Source organism: Ovis aries, chromosome 1 (genome assembly GCF_016772045.2).
Source record: "Ovis aries strain OAR_USU_Benz2616 breed Rambouillet chromosome 1, ARS-UI_Ramb_v3.0, whole genome shotgun sequence".
NCBI lineage: Eukaryota > Metazoa > Chordata > Mammalia > Artiodactyla > Bovidae > Ovis > Ovis aries.
The window spans coordinates 94,359,092-94,380,448 of NC_056054.1; the positions used below are offsets into that span (position 1 = coordinate 94,359,092).

The 21,357-nt window shown below is 43.9% G+C and overlaps 1 protein-coding gene across 1 annotated transcript in view; it reads left to right on the top strand.

Annotated features, from left to right (window-relative positions):
• The window catches only part of PTGFRN (prostaglandin F2 receptor inhibitor), an 83,684-nt gene that overhangs the window by 47,730 nt on the left and 14,597 nt on the right, over window positions 1–21,357 (top strand). The window contains exons 5-6 of the mRNA XM_042253106.2: window positions 9,854–10,279; window positions 14,782–15,201. Coding sequence (XP_042109040.1) covers window positions 9,854–10,279; window positions 14,782–15,201 — 846 coding nt within the window. The remainder of the gene's footprint in view (window positions 1–9,853; window positions 10,280–14,781; window positions 15,202–21,357) is intronic.

Sequence of the window (21,357 nt, forward strand, 5' to 3'; positions counted from 1 at the left end):
AAGAAGAGTTTTCATCTCTGGAGCTGAATATGTCTCACAGCCCTAATCCTCGTTGTGCCCTGCTGTCAGACCCCACCCCTGCCTCCTGCACCCCTCCCCCACTGACTTAGGATCACAGCTCCAGCGGGGTTTTTTTTCTCTCTCTTTTTTTTTAAAGAAAGTGCTGCCTGCACTCCAATTTGAGGGCCTCTTTGAAGTCCTCCTGCATTGATCCCAGCCTACCCTGGGGGGAGATGGCGGGACTGGCAGGAAGAGGATGGGAGCTCTGGGAGGGAATGGGCTCTTTTAGCTGGGAGGGATTTGTTGGTGGCTGTGTTCTCCGGAAAGCGGGAAGAAATAAGGAGACTAAATTGCCGGGAAAGGTTCAGTTATTCTCCTAAGGGTTCAGTACTGCTGTTGTGAAAGCTGTCAGTGCGCTTTTCCCTGACTGACCTACCCTCCCACCTCCATCCTGAACCTTTGCAAGTAATGGACACTTGGTAAACACTGGGCAGATGGGGAGATAAGGCAGCACCTACACATGGATATGTTAAAATATGTGCATCGGAAAAGAAGAATTGCAAAGGAAGCAGTAATGTTCAGCTCAGAATATTCAGAGGCACATGGGTAAACCTGCCAGGAGTGTAAGCGGTATTCTTGTCTTCCTTAAATCCCTCCTTCCGTGTGCCTGCAACTCATACCACAAAGCTCCCTGGACATTTGTCAGAAGGCAAGCTGGGCATGAGCGCAGCAGTAGACCGTCCCCCAGGACCTCCCGAAAGGATTCTCTGCCCGGCAGAGATCACGCATGGCTTGACACTGTGTGCCATTCTCTAGGTTTACAGCGTGTGTGCATACGCATGTCGACCCCATGCCACACGCGACCTGTTGGAGGTAGCCGAGGTGGCGATAAGACAGGAAGTGTTCTGGTTATATAGGTCATCTTATGTTGTGTGACTGTGGAGTGTTGTCACAAAAGAGCTCTGGAGAAAGCCGGCTCCCTATGCAGGTATGACTCAAAATGCTCAGTTTCCTTACTTAGACCAATTAACAATGATCACTACCATGTGTTGAACACTTACTGCATGCCAGGGACTGGGCCAGAGGCTTTTCATGCATTAAATATTTGATCCTCACAATAGTGTGAGTTAAGACACTGTCCCAGTCCCCATTTGAAAACCACCGATTTTCGTTTTGCTTACAGTTTTGAGGGTCAGGAATTCGGGAACGAGTCCAGGTTCATCTCTGATGCCCATGGTGACAGCTAGGACAGTTCGGGCTGGGGATGCCCTTCCGGATGGCTTTCTCATGCATGTGTCACCATATTCTGGGGCATCTCTCTCTGTCCCCACGTGGTGTCTCATCCAGACCCTTTCCATGTGGTGCTTTTTATGGCACTGTCTTCTCGGGACAGTAATGCTCCTTTTATGGCAGCTGACTGCCAAGACACAGGAAGTGGAAGTGCCAGGCTGGTTAAAAGCTATCCCTGGGACTGGCACAACACACTTCCACTGTTTCCTATTGGCCAGGGCCACTACAGAGTTTGTCCAAGTTCAAAGGAGTAGAGAAAGAGACCCCATCTCTTAATGGGAGACTAGCAAGGTCACTTTGCAAAAAGGATGTGTGAAATGGGAAACGTTACTGCAGCTCTCTTTGGAAAATAGAATCTACGTAGTGGTTAATGCTTGTTTCATTTCAAAAAAAATTGTTTAGAATGGCTTGGACAGAATTATGGTTGTGGGTCAAGTCTATACTAAGTGTTTTTATCTTGAGGGGGGTGTCTGTCCCAAGTATTGTCATCCTGCGTGGAAACATTTTGACTTTGGGAATCAGCTTGACTCCTGAAGCTCAAGAGCATAAAATCCTAAAAGCTGGGTGGTCCTTGTTCTCATTTGCTTGGGGTTGGTGCACTAAGTAGGTGAGGGGTTGAAGCTGATTGGGGTCTTCTCACCGTATTAACCAGACAGATTAGGGCAAAGACATGAATGGGTCTGTGAAGTCCAAGAGCACTTGTAGCATCTGGGAGGACTATGATTTTTCTTAGAGGGTAAGAAAAGCCTCTTTACTTAAGATGGATGTCCTAGTTTTGAAGGGAAAAAGATATAAGTTGGCTTGCAAAACAAAGTCCAATTTAAAGCAGGAGGCACAAAAATAAAATCAAGATCAAAAGGGGTAAAAAAAAATCAAAGAATAGATATGGCAAGATGGTTGGGATGAATTAGTTATTGCATTTGAGCACTGAATTTGCCTCTGAAGTTTTGGAGAGTTGAGGCAAAAAGAGATGTGATTATGCAGTCCTATTCTGATGAGGGAAAACAAACAAAAGAGAAACAAACTTTTTCTTGGCACTGAATATATCACGTGCTTTTTCTTTAAGGGGCATCGGATAACATAACGGACAGTGCTTTCTATTGTTCTTTTACAAAAACTCTAGGTGATTGTTTAAATGGATGTTTCTTATATCCATTCCCTATAAAAGCCAAGGGCATAAACCTTAAGTGTGTGAAGGAGTTTTTGTAAGAAGCTGAGTTACTATAGAGGACAAATGTTGCCTCGTGTCTATCCCATTTAGTACATGGCTAAAACTATAGAGAATCTGGAGGAATGACTGGTTATTCTGCATATTAAGCCATCTCTCTCTGCTATCAGATGTCTTAAATGAGCCCTTGGCAAGAGTTGGATACTAATCAGTTCATGGTTGAGCTGTCTGCCCGAAGTCCCAGACTTCCGTGGTGTTAATTGGAGAGGGTTCTACTGGCTTCAGATAGGAGAGCGGGAGGAGGCAGAGCCGAGTTCTGCTATTCCAGCTTAAGCGCTTAATTTGCATTCTTCTCCACTCGAGGACTGTCCCCTCTTCCAGCCGAGAGCCAGTGAGGAAGGTAATTATTTTTCTTTAAAAAGAGCTGTTAATCTGCTAAGTACTTGGGAGAGATTTGAAAGTTCTTTGCCGTCTATAGAAGATAAGGTTTAGATCTGCAGAATTTTACAGGCAACTACAGTCTGCTGTCTGTCCAAGACTATCTCTGAAGGCCAAAGAGAGATGGAGTCCTGCTCCACCACCTTCTAGGCCTGCTGCCTCGGGCTTGATGCCTGTGGTTTCTAAGCTTTGGTTTTCTTGGCTTTGTGGGATATTGCATATGAAGTGCCTTAGGGCAGTGCCTGGCACTTACACGTGCTCCGTACATTTTCCTGGTGGCAGTGGCAGTTACTGATTGGTGTTTTGGAGGAAGAGTCGATATAGAACATGCTCTTCTCCATCACGCTCTTAACTAAATAAGTCGTGGGAAAAAAATAAGCCGTTGGAGGTGTCTTAGGACATGGAGAGCGAGGAATGTGTGGATCCAAAGAGGAGCCGAGTTGAGCACACCTAGCCCTTATCCCCCCCCGCCAAATCTGATAACTTTTTCTTCTTTTTCTGGGAGGGGTGAGTGAGGGTGAAGAAAGAAAAAACAAAGGCACAAGTGTGACTTTGGGTGTGGGGCATTGGTATCCCATTCAAATAATGTTATCTCTGTTGCCCTGAAATCCATAATGCTGAATGCAACCTCATAATAACCGCTTTCCTAAGTGGGATAAAGCGCCCCCCACCCCCAATAACAGCTGCTTATTTATAGTCTTCTCTGTTTAAATGTTAGAGAATATTTAAATGTATGGTAAAGAATCCACCTGCCATTGCAGAAGACACAAGAGACGTGAGTTCGATCCCTGAGTTGGGAAGATCCTCTGGAGGAGGACATGGCAATCCACTCCAGTGTTCTTGCCTGGGAAATCCCATGCACAGAGGAGCCTGGCGGGCTACAGTCCATGGGGCTGCAGAGAGTCAGAGACGACTTAGCAACCGAGCATGCATGCACATACCAATGATGATGGTGGCAGCTCTTTGACAGTCAGCTCATTCAGCTGCCTCTAAAGTACCCGCCCAGCAGGATGGTAAAATCGGCACTGGTAGAAGCCAAGGCCCAGTTCCTGCTGTTTCTTCTGACATGTGCGTGCAGCCTGTTCATCTAATTAGCTCTCCCAAGTTAACTAAGCTTCAAAGTGGGTATTAGAACATGGCACTGTACACAGTTCGGGATTAGTGCCTCAGCTGTTATCATCACTCTTGTCTTCTGGGATGGAGCTGACCTTAAGAAGCATTAATCTTTGGGTGTGTAATGATGTTGTGCAGTTTGGCGCTAGTGGAAGCCAGGCCATGGAGCAGGAGCCTCTCCTATGATTCTGCTCCCCTACACCATGCAAGACCTTAGTCTTTGAACTTAACCTTTGAGCTCTGATTTTAGCTTTGTTTTCGTTTAGGAAATGTACGTAAATAAGTAGTACCTATTACATAAGGATATTCTGAAGATTAAATGAGATTGTAAGGAAAGTACATGGCGTGGTCCCTGGCTTACAGGAGGCCCTGCACACATTCCAGTTCTTAGTGTTCTTGTACTTTCCACACAGGATTGTGAGAGTAAAAGGAGGAGGTAATCCATGGAAACCCCCAGTTCAGGGTCCTGCATGCAGTAGGCACAAAATGTCTGCTTTTACACACTAGCCAATAATCCTGAATATTTTCATTGTCTTGAAAGTAGTAACAAAGGAGTTTAATAATCCATAATCAAAAAATAAAGTCTTTCTTGGAGGTGATAGGGTTTGCACTATGGGAGGCAAAAGCTTTGGGAGGTGATGTGTAAGTGAGCAGGTTGATTTGGGAGACAGGATAGGGGGAGATCTTTGTTTCTGGAAGGTTAGTGATGTCGTGCCTTAGAGTGGCCTCAGTATTCTGTGAAAGGGTTGACTATGTGGGTGGGCTCTTTGTTTTAAGCTTTTGAAACAGAAGTTTACACAGGAGTAGAACAAACCACCAGCTTCAACAATTACTGGTATTTTGCTAATCTTATCTGTCTTCCCTCCCCTGGATGTACACACACACATGCACACACCCTGGATACACACCCACCCACATGCACACACCCTGGATACACACACCCACACACCCACACCCTGGATACACACACCCCCGATACACACACGTGCATGCACACACGTGCACACACACCCTGGATACACACACACACTCCCTGGATACACACACGTGCATGCACACACACACGTGCATACACACGCGCACACACGTGCACACACACGTGCACACACACATACCCCACACACACCCTGGATACACACACACACACACACACCCTGTTCCTCTCTCTCTCTTTTTTTCCCCTGCTGCCCTCTTTTTTTTTCCTTCTGAACGAATTTAAAACACATCCCAGACATCATGTCATTTTGCCATTAAATACTTTAGTATGCATCTTTCACTGATAAGCATTTTTTAAACATAAGCACCATTACGTTCTTACATGATTTCTTGATGAGATCAAGCAGAATATAGCAGTAATCAGTAGTGGAATGCTTATGCTGAAAATGAGCATTTTTATGCAAAGTATTAAATTTAGTCCAATTCAGCAAGTGTGTTACTGTCTTTTATGTACAAGGCACTGTATGCACAGCACACACAGATGAATCAAGTAGGGGGTCCCAGACCCAGTGAAGGGCCCTAATGAAGGTCCATGAGGCAAACAGACATGTAACTGAAATTCAAGGCAATGTTCAAGGAGAGTCCTTAGAGAGCAGGGAGCCTGGCAGGTGGTAGGGTCTCTGTGAACGTTTGCTGAATAAGAAGTGGAGGTGGGATGGGCTGGTGAGTTCAAAGGAGGCCTTCCTGTCCAGTAGGAGAGGCTGTCTCTGTCTGTTCAGAGTGAGGTCTGTGTACCTTGGACCATGAGGAACAGGCCCAGTCTCTGCCAACTTGTGAAACAGCAATAAAGGAAGGTTTCCACACATGCACCAAAACGAAAAGGAAATAAGAACCCACGCACACCCCTACCAGTCTGATGCAGTGAAGTCCTATCTTCTCTAGGAGTCTAAGTCTGAAAGACGATCTCCAAAGCTAGGGGATAGTTCAGATGACCTTTGTGCGTCCTTTAAACCAGGGGGTCCCCAACTTCCAGGTCTCAGACTGGTATCCTGTTAGATAGCCAGTGGCATTGGGTTAGAAATAAAGTGCATAATAAGTGTAATATACTTGAGTCATTCTAAAACCACCTCCCCCCTTTCACAGTCCATGGAAAAATTGTCTTCCCCGAAATTGATCCCTGGTGCCAAAAAAGATTAGGGGCCACTGCTTTAAACCACTGTAACTTGTAAGTTCACAAAAATCCACGTGTCTGTTTGTTTTTTAATTAGGTTCCTCCTCTGGGGACCTAAGATTTAGTTTTAACAGAGAACAAGGAGACGAGCCTGTCAACGAAGAGACTTTGCTCTCCTGCCAAGCTGGGATCCCTGCGGCCAGATGCACACGTGCTGCAACCCCTGTGCTGTCCTCGCTCCGCATCTGAATACACAGACTTAGACGCTCTGTGGGGAGCGGAGGAGAGGAGTCTGGTCAGCCATTTACTCAGCGCCTGACTCAGCAGGTGTCCCATGCGATCAGGCAGAGGCGAGAGCAGGAAGAAGGCGGAGGAGGCAATGAGGGAGTGGAGTCCAGAGTGGATACTGAGGGAAGTGGGCAGTGGGGCTGGACAGAGCGGCTAGACTCGCGTTCTGTGGGGCCTTGAATAGCAGGCTGGGGAGTGTGTTCTTAACTCGGTGCGTGTGTGCGCGCTCAGTTGCTTCACTTGTGTCTGACTCTGTGTGACCCCATGGACTATAGCCCTCCAGGCTCCTCTGTCCATGGGATTCTCCAGGCAAGAATACCGGAGTGGATTGCCATGCCCTTCTCCAGGGGATCTTCCCGACCCAGGGATCAAACCCGTCTTCTGCATTGGCAGAATTCTTTACTGCTAAGCCAGCCGGGAAGCCCTAACTCAATAGATGAGAGGAAAAGCCGTGGCAGCCTTCTTGAACAGATGCCCTGGTGCTGGTGTGAACTGGGAGGCATGTTGGAAGGTTATCACGATAGTCTTGGTTGGAGGCAGAGAGCCAGGATGGGAGTGGCGGTTGTGAGGTTTTCACTTCTATGCACAAATATCTATCAAGCACCTACTATGTGTGAGCCCTGGACGTCGAGGAGTGGCAGAGATGCTGAGGAGGTAGAATTGAGAGACTTAGGGACCATCTGCATGGAGAGTGGGAATGGGCACAGGGGAGTGAAGAATGGGGTGTGGTTCCAGGAGCAGTGGTTGGAAAGGTAAGGGGAGGAGCTGGCTGTCTTTGTTTGGGGAGGGGAGTGTGTGTGATCGTTCCCCTGCTTTGGCCTCAGCTCTTTCTTAGTCTCCAGGTTCAAACGATGGCATCAAGCTTTGTCCTCGGCATCTTGACTTGGTGTCTCCATTGGATCTCAGCAATAACATGTTTGCAACCCAATTCATCTCGCTCCCCACCTGCCTCTGCCAGTATACCCTCCCTCCGCCCACCCCCAGGACTAAGCAACCAGTCTAAGCACTTTCACCTGTATGTTAACTGTTAATCCTCATGATAACATCATGAGATGTTACTGTTATTCTCCCCAGTTTTGCAGATGAGCCACCAGAGAGGTTGAGTAATCTGCCCAGTGTCACACAGCCAGTCATGGCACAGTCAGGTTCAGACCCAGTCTGTCTTCCAGACCCCTGGCTCCTCACCACTGCTCTTTACGGCTTCACGGTTTGTTGTTCAGGTTAGTGTGGTGACCCATGGGAAGGCTCAGAGCGCAGCAGGTTGCTCCTGCTTCGGGAGGACTCTTAGTAATACGGTGTTCGCGGTTGGTCCTGCCAGGACTGAGGAGGGCAGTCTTGCTGCACGCACGACCTGTTCAAGTCTGTCCTTTCCGCATTAAGTAAACTTGGTTGACCTTGTCCTCACCCCTGCTGCCGTGCCAAACTCTGACATGAGGGAAGGATCTGAAACCCTGGATGTGGGGTCGTTTGGGAAAGCCTTGCCTTATGCATGTGACATTTCAGTGTCAGCTCCAGAGTCAGCAGTTGCTGGAGAGGCAATGTGTGTGTTAGCACTCGGCCCAGGGCCAGGAAACCCCCCAGCGATGCATCTTCAACACATTCACCTCTGAGACAAGGTGGCAGATGACATTCTAGCGTGTTTCTCTGTAACATCCATGTCACTGAGGACATTCTCTCATCGGCAGGCAGAGCAGCAGTGATTGAACTTTTTGTGGGACGGGGTCCAGCCTCACTTGCAACTAAATGCTTGTGAATATGACATTTGAGGGAATTAGGATTTTGAGTTCTTTCCATTTCCTGGCCATTGAATCACTCTTGGGGAAGTCATGATGTTATACATTTCGTTAGAAGTATAAATCACAAAAGAACAGTTCCTTGACCTCAGCAGTTTATAATTTGTATGAGTCGTAAATAAAAGCAACATTAAATAAAACTAAACTGTCTGATGGAGGTGATGTGAATATCGTATTGGCAAATGGAAAATTCTGTGTAGGTAGAATTATTTGTCTCGTAACTGGCAAAGTGCTACAGGAGAAAAATGTAGCCTTTTTAAAAGGCTTCACACCAAGTGACTACTGCATAGAAGGCTGTGTATTTGGAGCTTGGGGACAAGACCTTCAAGCAGGGAGTAAGTTGCTGCTTATGGGAGCACAGAGAAAGGATGTCACACTCTGGGGACCCAGGAAGGGGGCACAGAGGAGATGAAAGAATGAGAGCGCATTTGTAGGAAGTCAAGAGGAGAGGCCTTGGCAGACAGGTCACCAGAGGTGTGAGACTGCGGTGAACAGAGGACTTCAGATGACTAGGTGTGACACCCAGAGAGGGTGGTGGTGGAGGGAAGGAAGTGTGAAGGCTCCCCGGTAGGAGTTTCTGGGAGGCTGTGAAATGTTGAGTTGCAAAAATGGATTAGATGCCTACATGACCCTCGTAGCAGCAGGGCTTTTTATACAAGTGAAAAATAACCGGACTGTGATAGTGGCGGTAGGGACATGAGGAGAACGCTGACTTCCCTCCCTTCCTCGTCAGAACCTGCCTGGCGAGAAGCAGAGTGGTCATCATGAGCAGGCTGTACTAGAGCCAGGATCACAGTGAGCTAGCTTCACGGTTGGCAGAATTGAATGGGAGAGTTACATGTGTCAGTGGGAAAAAAAAATGCTATTTGGGGAGTTTAAGTATGACTATACATGGGGACTTCCTTGGTGGCTTAGAGAGTAAAGAATCTGCCTGCAATGCAGGAGACCTGGGTTCGATCTCTTGGGTCCGGACGATCCCCTGCAGAAGTGAATGGCAACCCACTCCAGTATTCTTGCCTAGAGAATCCCATGAACAGAGGAGCCTGGCCAGCTACGGTCCATGGGGTCGCAAAGAGGTGGACATGACTGAGCAACCAACACTCATGGGGAAATGAGGACCTTACCTTTAGGCCAAAGCCAAGGATGGCAGGAACCGCAGCCAAGGGGGGTTGACTGGCCTCAAGAACAAAATGTGTACTGAGATTCTGAGATTTTCCAGTGGGGGCTTTGGAGGTCTCTGGGCACTGCCTGGCATGCTAGAGGACATGTTGGTCGAGCATGGATACCAGTTAAGAGATTTTCTAAAGACTAACCTCCAGGGGAAACTGACAGCTGACCCCAACCCTCTGGGAAGATAACGACTCTGATTGGAGATATTTAGTTTCTGGCCTTGGGAAGGTCATAGTGGGGCCAGTGCTTGTCAAGTTTTGTGATAACGAAACTTGTGATATCAAGTTTTGTGACGACCTCAGAGGATCCTTCCTGTGCATTGTAAAGACTTCTATTTCTTTCACTGTAGTTGGTAGGATGGGCATTTAATCATCAGGACAAGAATAGTGCTTGTCTTGTTCCTTTTGTTAATTCTTGGGAAATTGCTGTGTCTGATTTGATTGATTGATTTTTTTTTTTTTTTTATCCTGGCCCCCTCTTGTTCAGAACCAGACTATCAGGTGTACCTGAATGCTTCTAAGGCCCCTGAGTTCTCAGACGACCTCACCGAGCTGGAATGCCGGATAGTGGATGTGAAGAACCCAGAGGCGAGCGTCCGTTTCACAGTGTCCTGGTACTACAGAGCGAACCGGCGCAGTGACGACGTGGTCACCAGCGAGCTCCTGGCTGTCATGAATGGGGACTGGACACTCAAGTACGGAGAGCGGAGCAAGCAGCGGGCCCGGGAGGGAGACTTCATTTTTTCTAAGGAGCACCCAAACACGTTCAATTTCCGGATCCAAAGGACTACAGAGGAAGACAGGGGCAATTATTACTGTGTTGTGTCTGCCTGGACCAAACAGCGTAACAATAGCTGGGTGAAGAGCAAGGACGTCTTCTCCAAGCCCATCAACATATTTTGGGCATTGGAAGGTAGGCGCTTTCATCTCGTGCATGAACATTTTTGGTTTGCTTTGGCTTCGGTCATCCTGCTCTGCATTTCAGATTCACAGTCACCCTGCAGGTCTCCCTCTACACGAGGAATCTAAGAAATGCAGTCGAGAGACAGTTCCTTTTGTCCTCAGTGTGAATCCCCTTGCAGGGCTGACGCTGAGAGGGATAAGTCCTAATGAGAGGGCTGGGGCTTGGTTGGAGATAGAATATCATCTCGTGGGAGCTCACAGGTGCCCAGAGAAGCCATCCACACTCTTGCCCCATTGGCTGGTCTCAAGCCAAACTTCACACAGTCCTTTGGGGGTGTTTCAGTGTCCATGAGTTCCCGCTGGACGCAGGCACATTCGAGATAATCCCAGAGTGAGTGGGCAGCCCCAGGCCATGGCACCTGCCCCTGAGCGGCCAGTCACCCATTCAGAGAGACCGTTCCTGGGGAGAGCTGACAAGAACTTCAGGGAACCAGTTTCTTTGATGCAGCCTCCTCCTGAATGCTCAGAGCCCGGTGTGTCTTGGAACATCAGACTGGTCGAGGCTTTTATCCTCGGTCTAGTCCATCATTGCAGGAAGGCCAGGCCTCCTGGGTCCTCCTTCACAGCCCTCCACATGCTTCTGTGGCCTCATTGCCATGCCTCTGAAATCCCCAAACCCCACACTGGGCCCTCTAGTACTTGGCAAAATCTCTTGCTTCCTGACCTCATCTCTGAATATTCCTTTCTCTTCCTCCCAGTAAGCACGCCCCACCTAGCTCTCCCCAAGGACACCATTTTCCCTGGAGTCTTCCTGGGTGGTGCTGTTTTCTTCTCTCTGTGTAGCCCAGTCTAGATAGGGCAGGCCCCTCGTCCCTCACTGCAGCCTCCAGGCCCTTTTCCCTCCTCCCTGAAAACATCCAGCTTCAGGTCTCCAGTCGTCAGATGGTTCCACCTCCTCTCGTTGCCATCACTCCTCGGTCCTCCCCAGGCAGTGAGTGGAGATGCTCACTCTTGTTTCACAGCCCCTCTGTCCTGCTGTCTTCATGATCCTTATAGGCACTGGGTCATATTTGGCTACACGTTGCAGTCACCCGAGGAGCTTTGAAAAAGTACTGAAGCTGAAGTCGCACAAGAAGTTCTGTCTTAACTGGCCTGAGGTTACTTGCAACCTGGGCATTGAAGTTTTCAGATGCAGCCAGGATGGTTCTCAGGTGCATCTGAGGTTGAGGAGCCTTTCATTCTCCGTCTTGTGTCCCCTTCTCTAGTCATCGTGACCTTTGTCCTGTTTGGGTTATTCACTCCCAAGCTTACACCCTACGCTAGAAATCTCACTTCTGATAGCTGAGAGCCCGCCATACTCTCAATTCCACGCAGCCTATCCTCTCAACACACCTATCTTTCTAGATCACTCCCATTGTTTCCCGTTGGCCTATTAACATGCTGTTAGATCTCTTGTTGTGGTCATTTTATTTATTTATTTTTTTTTGTCTTTTTAAATTAAAGCTAAGCTAATCTTGCAAAAAAAGATCTTCATGACCCAGATAATCACAATGGTGTGATCACTCACCTAGAGTCAGACATCCTGGAATTCGAGGTCAAGTGGGCCTTAGGAAGCATCACACAAACAAAGCTAGTGGAGGTGATGGAATTCCAGTTGAGCTATTTCAAATCTTGAAAGATGATGCTGTGAAAGTGCTACACTCTATATGTCAGCAAATTTGGAAAACTCAGCATTGGCCACAGGACTGGAAAAGGTCAGGTTTCATTCCAGTTCCAAAGAAAGGCAATGCAAAAGAATGTTCGAACTACCATACAGTTGCACTCATCTCAAACATGCTGGTAAAGTAATGTTCAAAATTCTCCAAGCCAGGCTTCAACAGTACTTGAACTGTGAACTTCCAGATGTTCAAGCTGGATTTAGAAAAGGCAGAGGAGCCAGAAATCAAATTGCCAGCATCCACTGGATCATCGAAAAAGCAAGAGAGTTCCAGAAAAACATCTATCTTTGCTTTATTGACTATGCCAAAGCCTTTGACTGTGTGGATCACAACAAACTGTAGAAAATTCTTAAAGAGATGGGAATACCAGACCACCTGACCTGCCTCCTGAGAAATCTGTATGCAGGTCAGGAAGCAAGTTAGAACTGGACATGGAACAACAGACTGCTTCCAAATTGGGAAAGGAAAGGCTGTATATTGTCACCCTGCTTATTTAACTTATATGCAGAGTATATCATGAGAAATGCTGGGCTGGATGAAGCACAGGCTGGAATCAAGATTGCCGGCAGAAATATCAATAAACACAGATATGCAGATGACACTGCCCTTATGCCAGAAAGCGGAGAAGAACTAAAGAGCCTCTTGATGAAAGTGAAAGAGGAGAGTGAAAAGCTTGGCTTAAAGCTCCACATTCAGAAAACTAAGATCATGGCATCTTGTCCCATCACTTCATGGCAAATAGATGGGGAAACAGTGACAGACTTTTGGGGGGGGGGTGCTCCAAAATCACTGCAAATGGTGACTGCAGCCGTGAAATTAAAAGACTCTTGCTCCTTGGAAGAAAAGTTATGACCAACCTAGACAGCATATTAAAAAGCAGAGACATTACTTTGCCAACAAAGGTCCATCTAGTCAAAGCTATGGTTTTTCCAGTAGTCATATGTGGATGTGAGAGTTAGACTATAAAGAAAGCTGAACACCAAAGAATTGATGTTTTTGATCTGTGGTGTTGGAGAAGACTCTTGAGAGTCCCTTAGATTGCAAGGAGATCCAACCAGTCTATCCTAAAGGAGATCAGTCCTGGGTGTTCATTGGAAGGATTGATGCTGAAGCTGAAACTCCAATACTTTGTCCACCTGATGCAAAGAACTGACTCATTTGAAAAGACTCTAATGCTGGGAAAGATTGACGGCAGGAGGAGAAGACGACGACAGAGGATGGGATGGTTGGATGGCATCACCCACTCAATGGACATGAGTTTGAGTAAACTCTGGGAGTTGGTGATGGACAGGGAGGCCTGGTGTGCTGTAGTCCATGGGGTCGCAAAGAGTCAGCCATGACTGAGCGACTGGACTGAACTGAGCTGAATCTTGATCTTGCTTCCCCGACCTCCGTCTTTCTATTCTCCACACCCCTTGCCTACCCCTTTCTGTCTCTTTCCTTTGATTTGTCTGTCCTCAGTGTCTCCACTTTCCCTCCTCCTGTTCTCTAATCTCCTCTCATCTAGCTTTTGATCCAGATGACTAGTGAGTGACATATTGCAAAATCTAATGGTTAGTCATCTTACTTGACTTAGTAGGATTTACCACGATGATCATTCCCTCTTCTTGGAAATACTTTGGTTTCTCCTTGGTTTGTGGGACACCATCCTCTCTGGGCTTTTCTCCAACCTTGACCTCTTCTCAGCTTCCTTTGCTGATTTCTGTTTACTTTTCTGACCCTCAAACATTAGATGCCTGAGGACACAGTCCTTGAACTCTTTTCCTGTTTAACCTCTAGTTATCTCTTCTAATCTCACAAATTGAAGCTTCAAGAAAGAATGTAAATGGCTCAGTGGAACCTCAGGAATCAGTAATTCTGGAGAGACCCTTGTAACATACATGTTGTCCTAATAGTTTGGTGGAACAACTATTCCTCAAAAAACCCCAACATAAAAATTTTGTTTTGTAACTGGGTGGGTTACAGAATTATATCGTTAAAGGGTAAAAGGGTTGTATTTAACTCATTTATCCATCCACTCAGCAAACATTTAGGTATCTTCCAAGTGCCTGGCATTGAGCTATTAATATTATAATATAGATTAATTCTAATGTGTATATGCTTAGAGATTAATTTTTTTTTTTTTGACAGAGAGACAGGAAGTAACACACTTAAATCTTTAAGATAGTAGCTTTGGATGCTGGTTCAGAATTAAAATTAATTAAATTTTAATTGCATCTCTAGAAATGACTATGCATCTTTGCAGTCATATCTTCATACACAGATCCACGCATGTATGTTGCAGTCACATTAGTAATGACGTGTTCTATAATGTTACCATCATATGGTGAAACAGCGGTAGAACCCGTTTCTCACTTGCTCTGCTACTATCTTTGCAGCCAGGGCAGCCCCAGTGGGGAGAGGCAGGTGGAACTGCCTCGAGCTGCATCTTCCCCACTTTACTAGAAGCAAGTTCTCGCTCACATCCGTGGTGGCACCAGTAGCTTCCCAAATTCTCGCTCTGGGTGAGACTTCTCAAGGACTTGAAAATCCTTAAGAGCAAATTCTCACCCATCGATCCTCTGTTCCCTCACACCTGTTAAATCGAAGCAGACTGCTCTGCCTCCTGCAGCGTGGTGGTGTTCGGTCTGCTTCCTGACACAGGCTAGTTTCTTTCTGAGTTTCCAGATTTTCCTAAATGCTATTGTGCGGCCATTTGCAAATAAATTTCTATTTCCTTGACATTGTGCTTTCAGATGCATATCCATTTAGCTAATCCTGTTAGAAATCACATCTTTCTGGTACTTCATTGCAGATTCCGTGCTTGTGGTGAAGGCAAGGCAACCCAAGCCTTTCTTCGCTGCTGGAAATACATTCGAGATGACTTGCAAAGTGTCTTCCAAAAATATTAAGTCGCCACGCTACTCTGTTCTCATCACGGCTGAGAAACCTGTTGGGGACCTCTCCAGTCCCAACGAAACCAAGTACATCATCTCCCTGGACCAGGATTCCGTGGTGAAGCTGGAGAACTGGACAGATGCATCGCGGGTGGATGGTGTTGTGTTAGAGAAAGTGCAGGAAGATGAATTTCGCTATCGAATGTACCAGACTCAGGTCTCAGATGCAGGCCTGTACCGCTGTGTGGTGACAGCCTGGTCTCCTGTCAGGGGCAGCCTGTGGCGAGAAGCAGCAACCAGTCTCTCCAATCCTATTGAGATAGACTTCCAAACCTCAGGTGAGCAGGGAAACTTGGTAAGTCATAGACTGACTGGAAGAGACCCGAGGGTTTTGATCCAATGTCTTCAATTTTTTTAAACCGCTTAATTGAGAAGTAATTCACATGTCATGCAGTTTACCCATCTAAATATATAGTATGTATTTAAACATACTATGTGTGTGCTCAGTCGTGTCTGACTCTTGGTGACCCCATGGACTCTAGCCCACCTGGCTCCTCTGTGCATGGGATTTCCCAGGCAAGAATGCTAGAGTAGGTTGCCATTTCCTTCCCCAAGTCATCCTCCCAACCCAGGGATTGACCCCGAGTCTCCTACATGTGCTGGAGGATTCTTTACCACTGAGCCAACAGCGAATATACTATACCATAGTATATTTAGTATTTAAATACTATACTAGAGTATTGGGTTGGCCAAAAAGTCCATTCAAGTTTTTCCATAAGATGTTACAGAAAAAACCCAATCAAGCTTTTTTGGTCAACCCAATATTTATACTACACTATAAATATAAATGTATAGTATATTCACAGAGTTGTATAACCATCACCACTATCAATTATAGAACATTTTCATGACAATCAATAGAAACCTGCACCCTTAGCTAACACCCTTCAGTCCTCCCCCTCTGCTCCCCAACCTCCTGTCCCCTGGCAACCACGTACTTCCTTTCTGTCTCTATGAACTTGCCTATTCTGGACATTTCACATAAATGGAATGTAGTATATAGTCTTGTGTCTGGCTTTTTTCATGTAGCATGTTTTCAAGAGTCATCCACATTGTAATAATATATATCAGTACTTCGTTCTGGGTTTTTTTTTTTTAATTACTCTTTTTGTTGTTGTTGTTCTATGTCTATATTTTTTTGGTTGTGCCTTGCAGCTTGTTGGATCTTAGCTCCCTAACCAGGAATTGAACCTGTGCCCTCAGCAGTGAAAGCAAGAATCCTAACCATTGGACCACTAGGGAATGTTGTATATGTATATATATATATATATATATATATAAATGTTAGAGAGTTGCAGCCTTTTATTTAGTACCTAGAGAATGCCAGTAATTTAACATGCTATCTTGGTAAATGTTGCTCATAGAGTTTTAACAAGAACAAAAATAAATGTAATAATTTCTGTGTCATCTTTGGCGTGTTGTAAATTCAAAATGTTAGCTGCTTTTTCTTTTTAGCAGCACTGAGAGGAAAAAAGCACTGTAAAAGTTCTGGATTTGGTCTTACATGAAAAATGTAGTACAATGAAAACTTGAATGTCAAAAGGAACAGTGCTTTAAAGAAGAAAAGGAGAGTTAGTTGCTCAGTCGTGTCCAACTCTTTGCGACCCCATGGACAGTAGTGGACCAGGCTCCTCTGTCCAGTGGATTCTCCAGGCAATAATACTGGAGTGGGTTGCCATTCCCTTCTCCAGGGGATCTTCCCAACTCAGGGATTGAACCCAGGTCTCCTGCACTGCTGGCAGATTCTTTACCATCTGAGCCGCCATTGAAGCCTGCTTTAACTAAACCATTTATAAAATAAATGAGATATAAACTCATAGTCAGAAAAAGAAAATATCATTGTCTGAATATTGGGGACCTTTTGTTTCATTTGCAGGTTTAAATTTTTAAGTACCTGTGAATCAAATTTACACACAGCTTTTACTTAATGTCATTTTTGTCTTGAGAAATGCAAAATAATGCCAGTAAATACCACATTTTGTATATCAGAAAATAAGTTTAGGAATCTCAAAGTGCTTGGAAAGTGTTAGCAAGGCTTTTTTTTTTTTTGGTGGCTATAGCAAACTGTGCTCTCTTCACATAAACCTGTATAACTCACAACTACAAATACTACTGATTGTTTTTTAAAGAATCAAACACAGGAAAATCACATATTCCCTCCTTTTGGTACTTGAGCATTTCATGCAAAATAAATCATTAGCACTTCATTTTTATGACTGAATAATATTCTGTTACGTGAGTACACCGCATTTTGTTTATCTGTTCATCAGCTAACGGACATTTGAGAGTTTCCAGTCCTTGATTATTCTGAGTGATGCTGCTGTGAGCATCTGGGTGCAGGTTTTTGTGTGAACATACTACCTTTACTTTGACCCTCATTTACTCCCCCAGTATTTGTGTATTTATTTTTGGTTGTGCTGTGCCTTTGTTGCCGTACACAGGCTTTGTTTAGTTGTGGAGAGTGGGGGCTGTTCTCTAGCTGTTCTCTAGCTAGTTGCCCTGCGTGACCTTCTCCCTGTGGCGGCTTCTCTTGTTGCAGAGCACAGGGTGTAGGCGTGCAGGCTGCAGTAATTGCGGTTCCCCAGCTCTAGAGCACAGGTTCTGTAGTTGTGGAGCACAGGCTTAGTTGCCCTGCGGCATGTGCAATCTTCCCAGGCCAGGGACTGAACTCATATCCCCTGCGTTGCAAGGCAGATTCTTAACCACTGGCCTCTCAGGGAAACCCAACCCCCTCATTTTTAAAACAGATCAGTTGACACACGGCTATGTCAAATCCTTCAGGGAACATGGCAGAGTATAAAGATAAGAGGGAACTGGGCCTCTAGAGGGATTAAATGACTTGCCAAGAGTGAAAGATTCAAAGCTAAGACCCAAGTTTTATCCAGCCCATAGCTTTCACTCTTTGAGGTCCCTAGGACTGAAGGTGGTAGGTGCTATTCTTGGTCTGATTTATCACAGCAATATTTCCATACACGAGTGAGTATCCCAACCTTGGGCCTCACCTTTGCTTTTGGATTAGGAAAGGATTTCCAATTAGTCGAGTCTCCAGAGCTCTGGTGGTATATGTGACTGTGTCTTGTCAATCTGCTTTGTTAAGAGTAATTATTAGCAGTGTTATGAAAGGGTTAATTAAAACAGGAGCATTTTGGTGTCTGTTCTGAATAATTTATCTTTTGGTAAGTCAAATGTTTTTATGCCTTAAGTTGGGAAGATCTACTCTTTTTTATTAATAGCATGCATCCATATTCTCAAATGGAAATGTTTCTTATTCATCTGTATAATTCATTAAGCTCCTCTGACAAATCTGCGTGTGTTTCAGCAGGTAAATGATTTAAAATTTTTAAATTCCCAATCTTATTTAGAATATCAAAGTGAAGGATCATCACTTTTGAGTTCAACACTGAATGTTTTCACTAAATCTGCCCTGGATTCCAGTTAGAAATTTCTAGATGTGTAAAATCATACTCACCTATAAAGATTCAAGTGTTAATTGAATCAGTACAATGAATGCAAGATATTTGTTGAATTGCATTTATATTAAAGATAAACTAAACCTTAGGTTTGTTTTATTTTAGTAGCATTTTGTATTATTGTAACTTTTTATAGTGTATAGTGAAGTAATCTTCTGGCATCTAATAGTCTTTTTTTTGTTTTTTTCACTTTTTTAACTGGAGGATAATTGCTTTACAGTGTTGTGTTAGCTTCTGTTCTGGCATCTAATCATCTCTCAACCTTTAGATTAATAAAGAGTGAATATTGATTTTAAACCCTTGGAATTGGAAAGAACAGAGAAAATACAAGTGTCTCTTATTTATTTTCTAATAATAGCTTTATTGAAATAAGGTTAATATACCATAAAATTCACCCATTCAAAATATCAATTCAATGGTTTTTAGTATATTCACAGATATATATTGTACAACCATTGCTAGTATCTAATTCTAGAACTTTTTAACCATTCCAAAAAAGCACACTCTGTGCCTGTTAATAATCACTCCCACCTCTACCTCTAGCAACCGCTGTTCCGCTGTTTGTCTCTATAGATTTGCCTTTTTAAACATTTCATATGATTTGAAACGTGCATGTGGGCTTTTGTATTGTCTTCTTCTGCTGAAGCATTTTTTCAGGGTCTATCATATTATATCATGTGTCAATAACTCATTCCTTTTGTTGCTGAATAATATTCCAGTGTGAGAATATGCCGCATTTTGTTTAGCTGTTGATCAGTCCATGTACCTTTAGATTGTTTCCGTCCTTTGGCCATTATAATAATAATATGCTGAATAAATGTTAGTGTACAAGTTTTTGTGTAGACATTAAATTTTCATTTCTCCCCTAGGAGTGATGCTGGGTCATAAGGTAACTCTTTAATTCTTTGAGGAATTGCCAAATATTTTTCCAAAGCAGCTGCAACATTTTGCATTCCCACCAGCAATGTGTAAGGGTTCCAATTTGTCCTCATTCTCACGGGTTAGTTATTGCTATTCTCCATCTTTTTTTAAATTTAATTATAGCCAACCTAGTATATGTGAGGGCTTCCCTCGTGGCTCAGTGGTAAAGAACCTGCCTGCCAATGCAGGAGACATAAGAGATGAGGATTGGATCCCTGGATTGGGGAAGATCCCCTGGAGAAGAAATGGCAACCCACCCCAGTATACTTGCCTGGGATATCCCATGGACAGAGGCCCCTGGCAGGCTACCGTCCACGGGGTCATAAAAAGAGTCAGACACGACTTAGTGACTAAACAGCAACAAGTGTATATGAAGTAGTATTTCTTTGTGGTTTTAATTTGCATTTCCTTAATGACTGTTGATGTTGAGCATCTTTTCAGATATTAACAGTTCTTGGTCATATGTGTATCTTCTCTGTAGAGATTTCTATTCACACCATTTACCCCTTTTTTAATTGACTTTTTTTTTATTGTTGGCTAGTGGAGCTTTTCATAGTTTGAATACAAAAGTCCTTTAACAAAATATGTGATTTGAAAATACCTATTCTGTGTGTAGTCTTTTCACTTTCTTAATTGTGTCCTTTGAAGCACCCAAGTTTTTAATTTTGATGAAGTCCAATTTATCTCTAGTTTATTTTTGTTGCTTGTGGGTTTGGTGTCATATCTAAGAAACCATTGCCTAATCCATGGCTGTGAGGATTTACACCTCTGGTTTCCTCTAAGAGTTTTACAGTTTTAGCTCAAACATTCAAGGCTCTGATCCATTTTGAGTTAATTTTTGTCTGTGGTATGAATACTTAGTTGTCCTGGCACCATTTGTTAAAAAGTCTATATTCTTTCCCCCACTGACTTTGGTACACTTGTCAAAAATAATTTAACCATAAATAAAAGGATTTATTTCTGAACTTTCAGTTCTATTCTGTTGATCCTTGTATCTTTTCCTGTACCAGAATCACAGTGTTTCATTACTATAGCTTTCTAGTAAGTTTTGAAATAAGTGTGACTCTTCTGCTTTTGTTGTTTTTCAAAGTTGTTTTGGCTTTATGGGCCGCTTGCATTTCCAAATGAATTTTAAGATCGGCTCATTAATATCTGCAAAAAAGATAACTAGGACTTTGATAGGGATTGTGCCAAATTTGTAAATCAGTTTGGAGAGTATTACCATTTGACACTATGGTTTTCTAATCCATAAACATGAGATGTCTTCCCATTTATTCGGGTCTTTTAAAATTTTTCAATGGTGTTTGTAGTTTCCAGCATACAAATGTTGAACTTCTTTCATTAAATTTGTCCTAGGTATTTTATTGTTGATGCAACTGTAAATTAATTGCTTTCCTAATTTCCTTTTCAGCTTATTTATTGTGAGTGTATAGAAACTGAACTGACTTCTATAAATTGGCCTTATATCCTGCAACCTTGCTGTAATTGTTTATTAGTCCTAATAGTTTGTTGTTGTTGTTTTTGTCGGTGGCTTAGGCTTTTTAAATGCAGGACCATGTCATCTGCGCATAGAGGTAGTTTTACTTCTTATATTCAGTTTCCCTTAGTGCCTTCTAATTACTTGTCTTGCTTAATTGTCCTGGCTGGAATCTCTAGTCAAGTGTTGAACAGTAGTGGCGCAAGTGGAATCCTTGTCTATTTCCTGATCTTGAGGGAATTTTTCCTGTTAAGTGTCTTTTAAGTATCTTGCTAGCTATGGGTATTTCATAGACAGCAAATATTGAGTTGAGGAAGTTTTCTTTCATCCCTAATCTGTTGAATGTTTTATTACGAATTAGTGTTGGGTGTTATCAAATGCTTTCTCTCTGACTATTGAGATTCAGATGAATATGTGGGTATTTGTTCTTTGGGTTCTCTGTTTTTATTGTCTATAGGATTTTATTCCATTTTGTTTTATATTTGTTATTTGATGTTTCTTTAAAACTATTACGAGGAAGAAGGGAGACATAAAATCTTTTATATGTATTTCTAGGTGAGGAATAG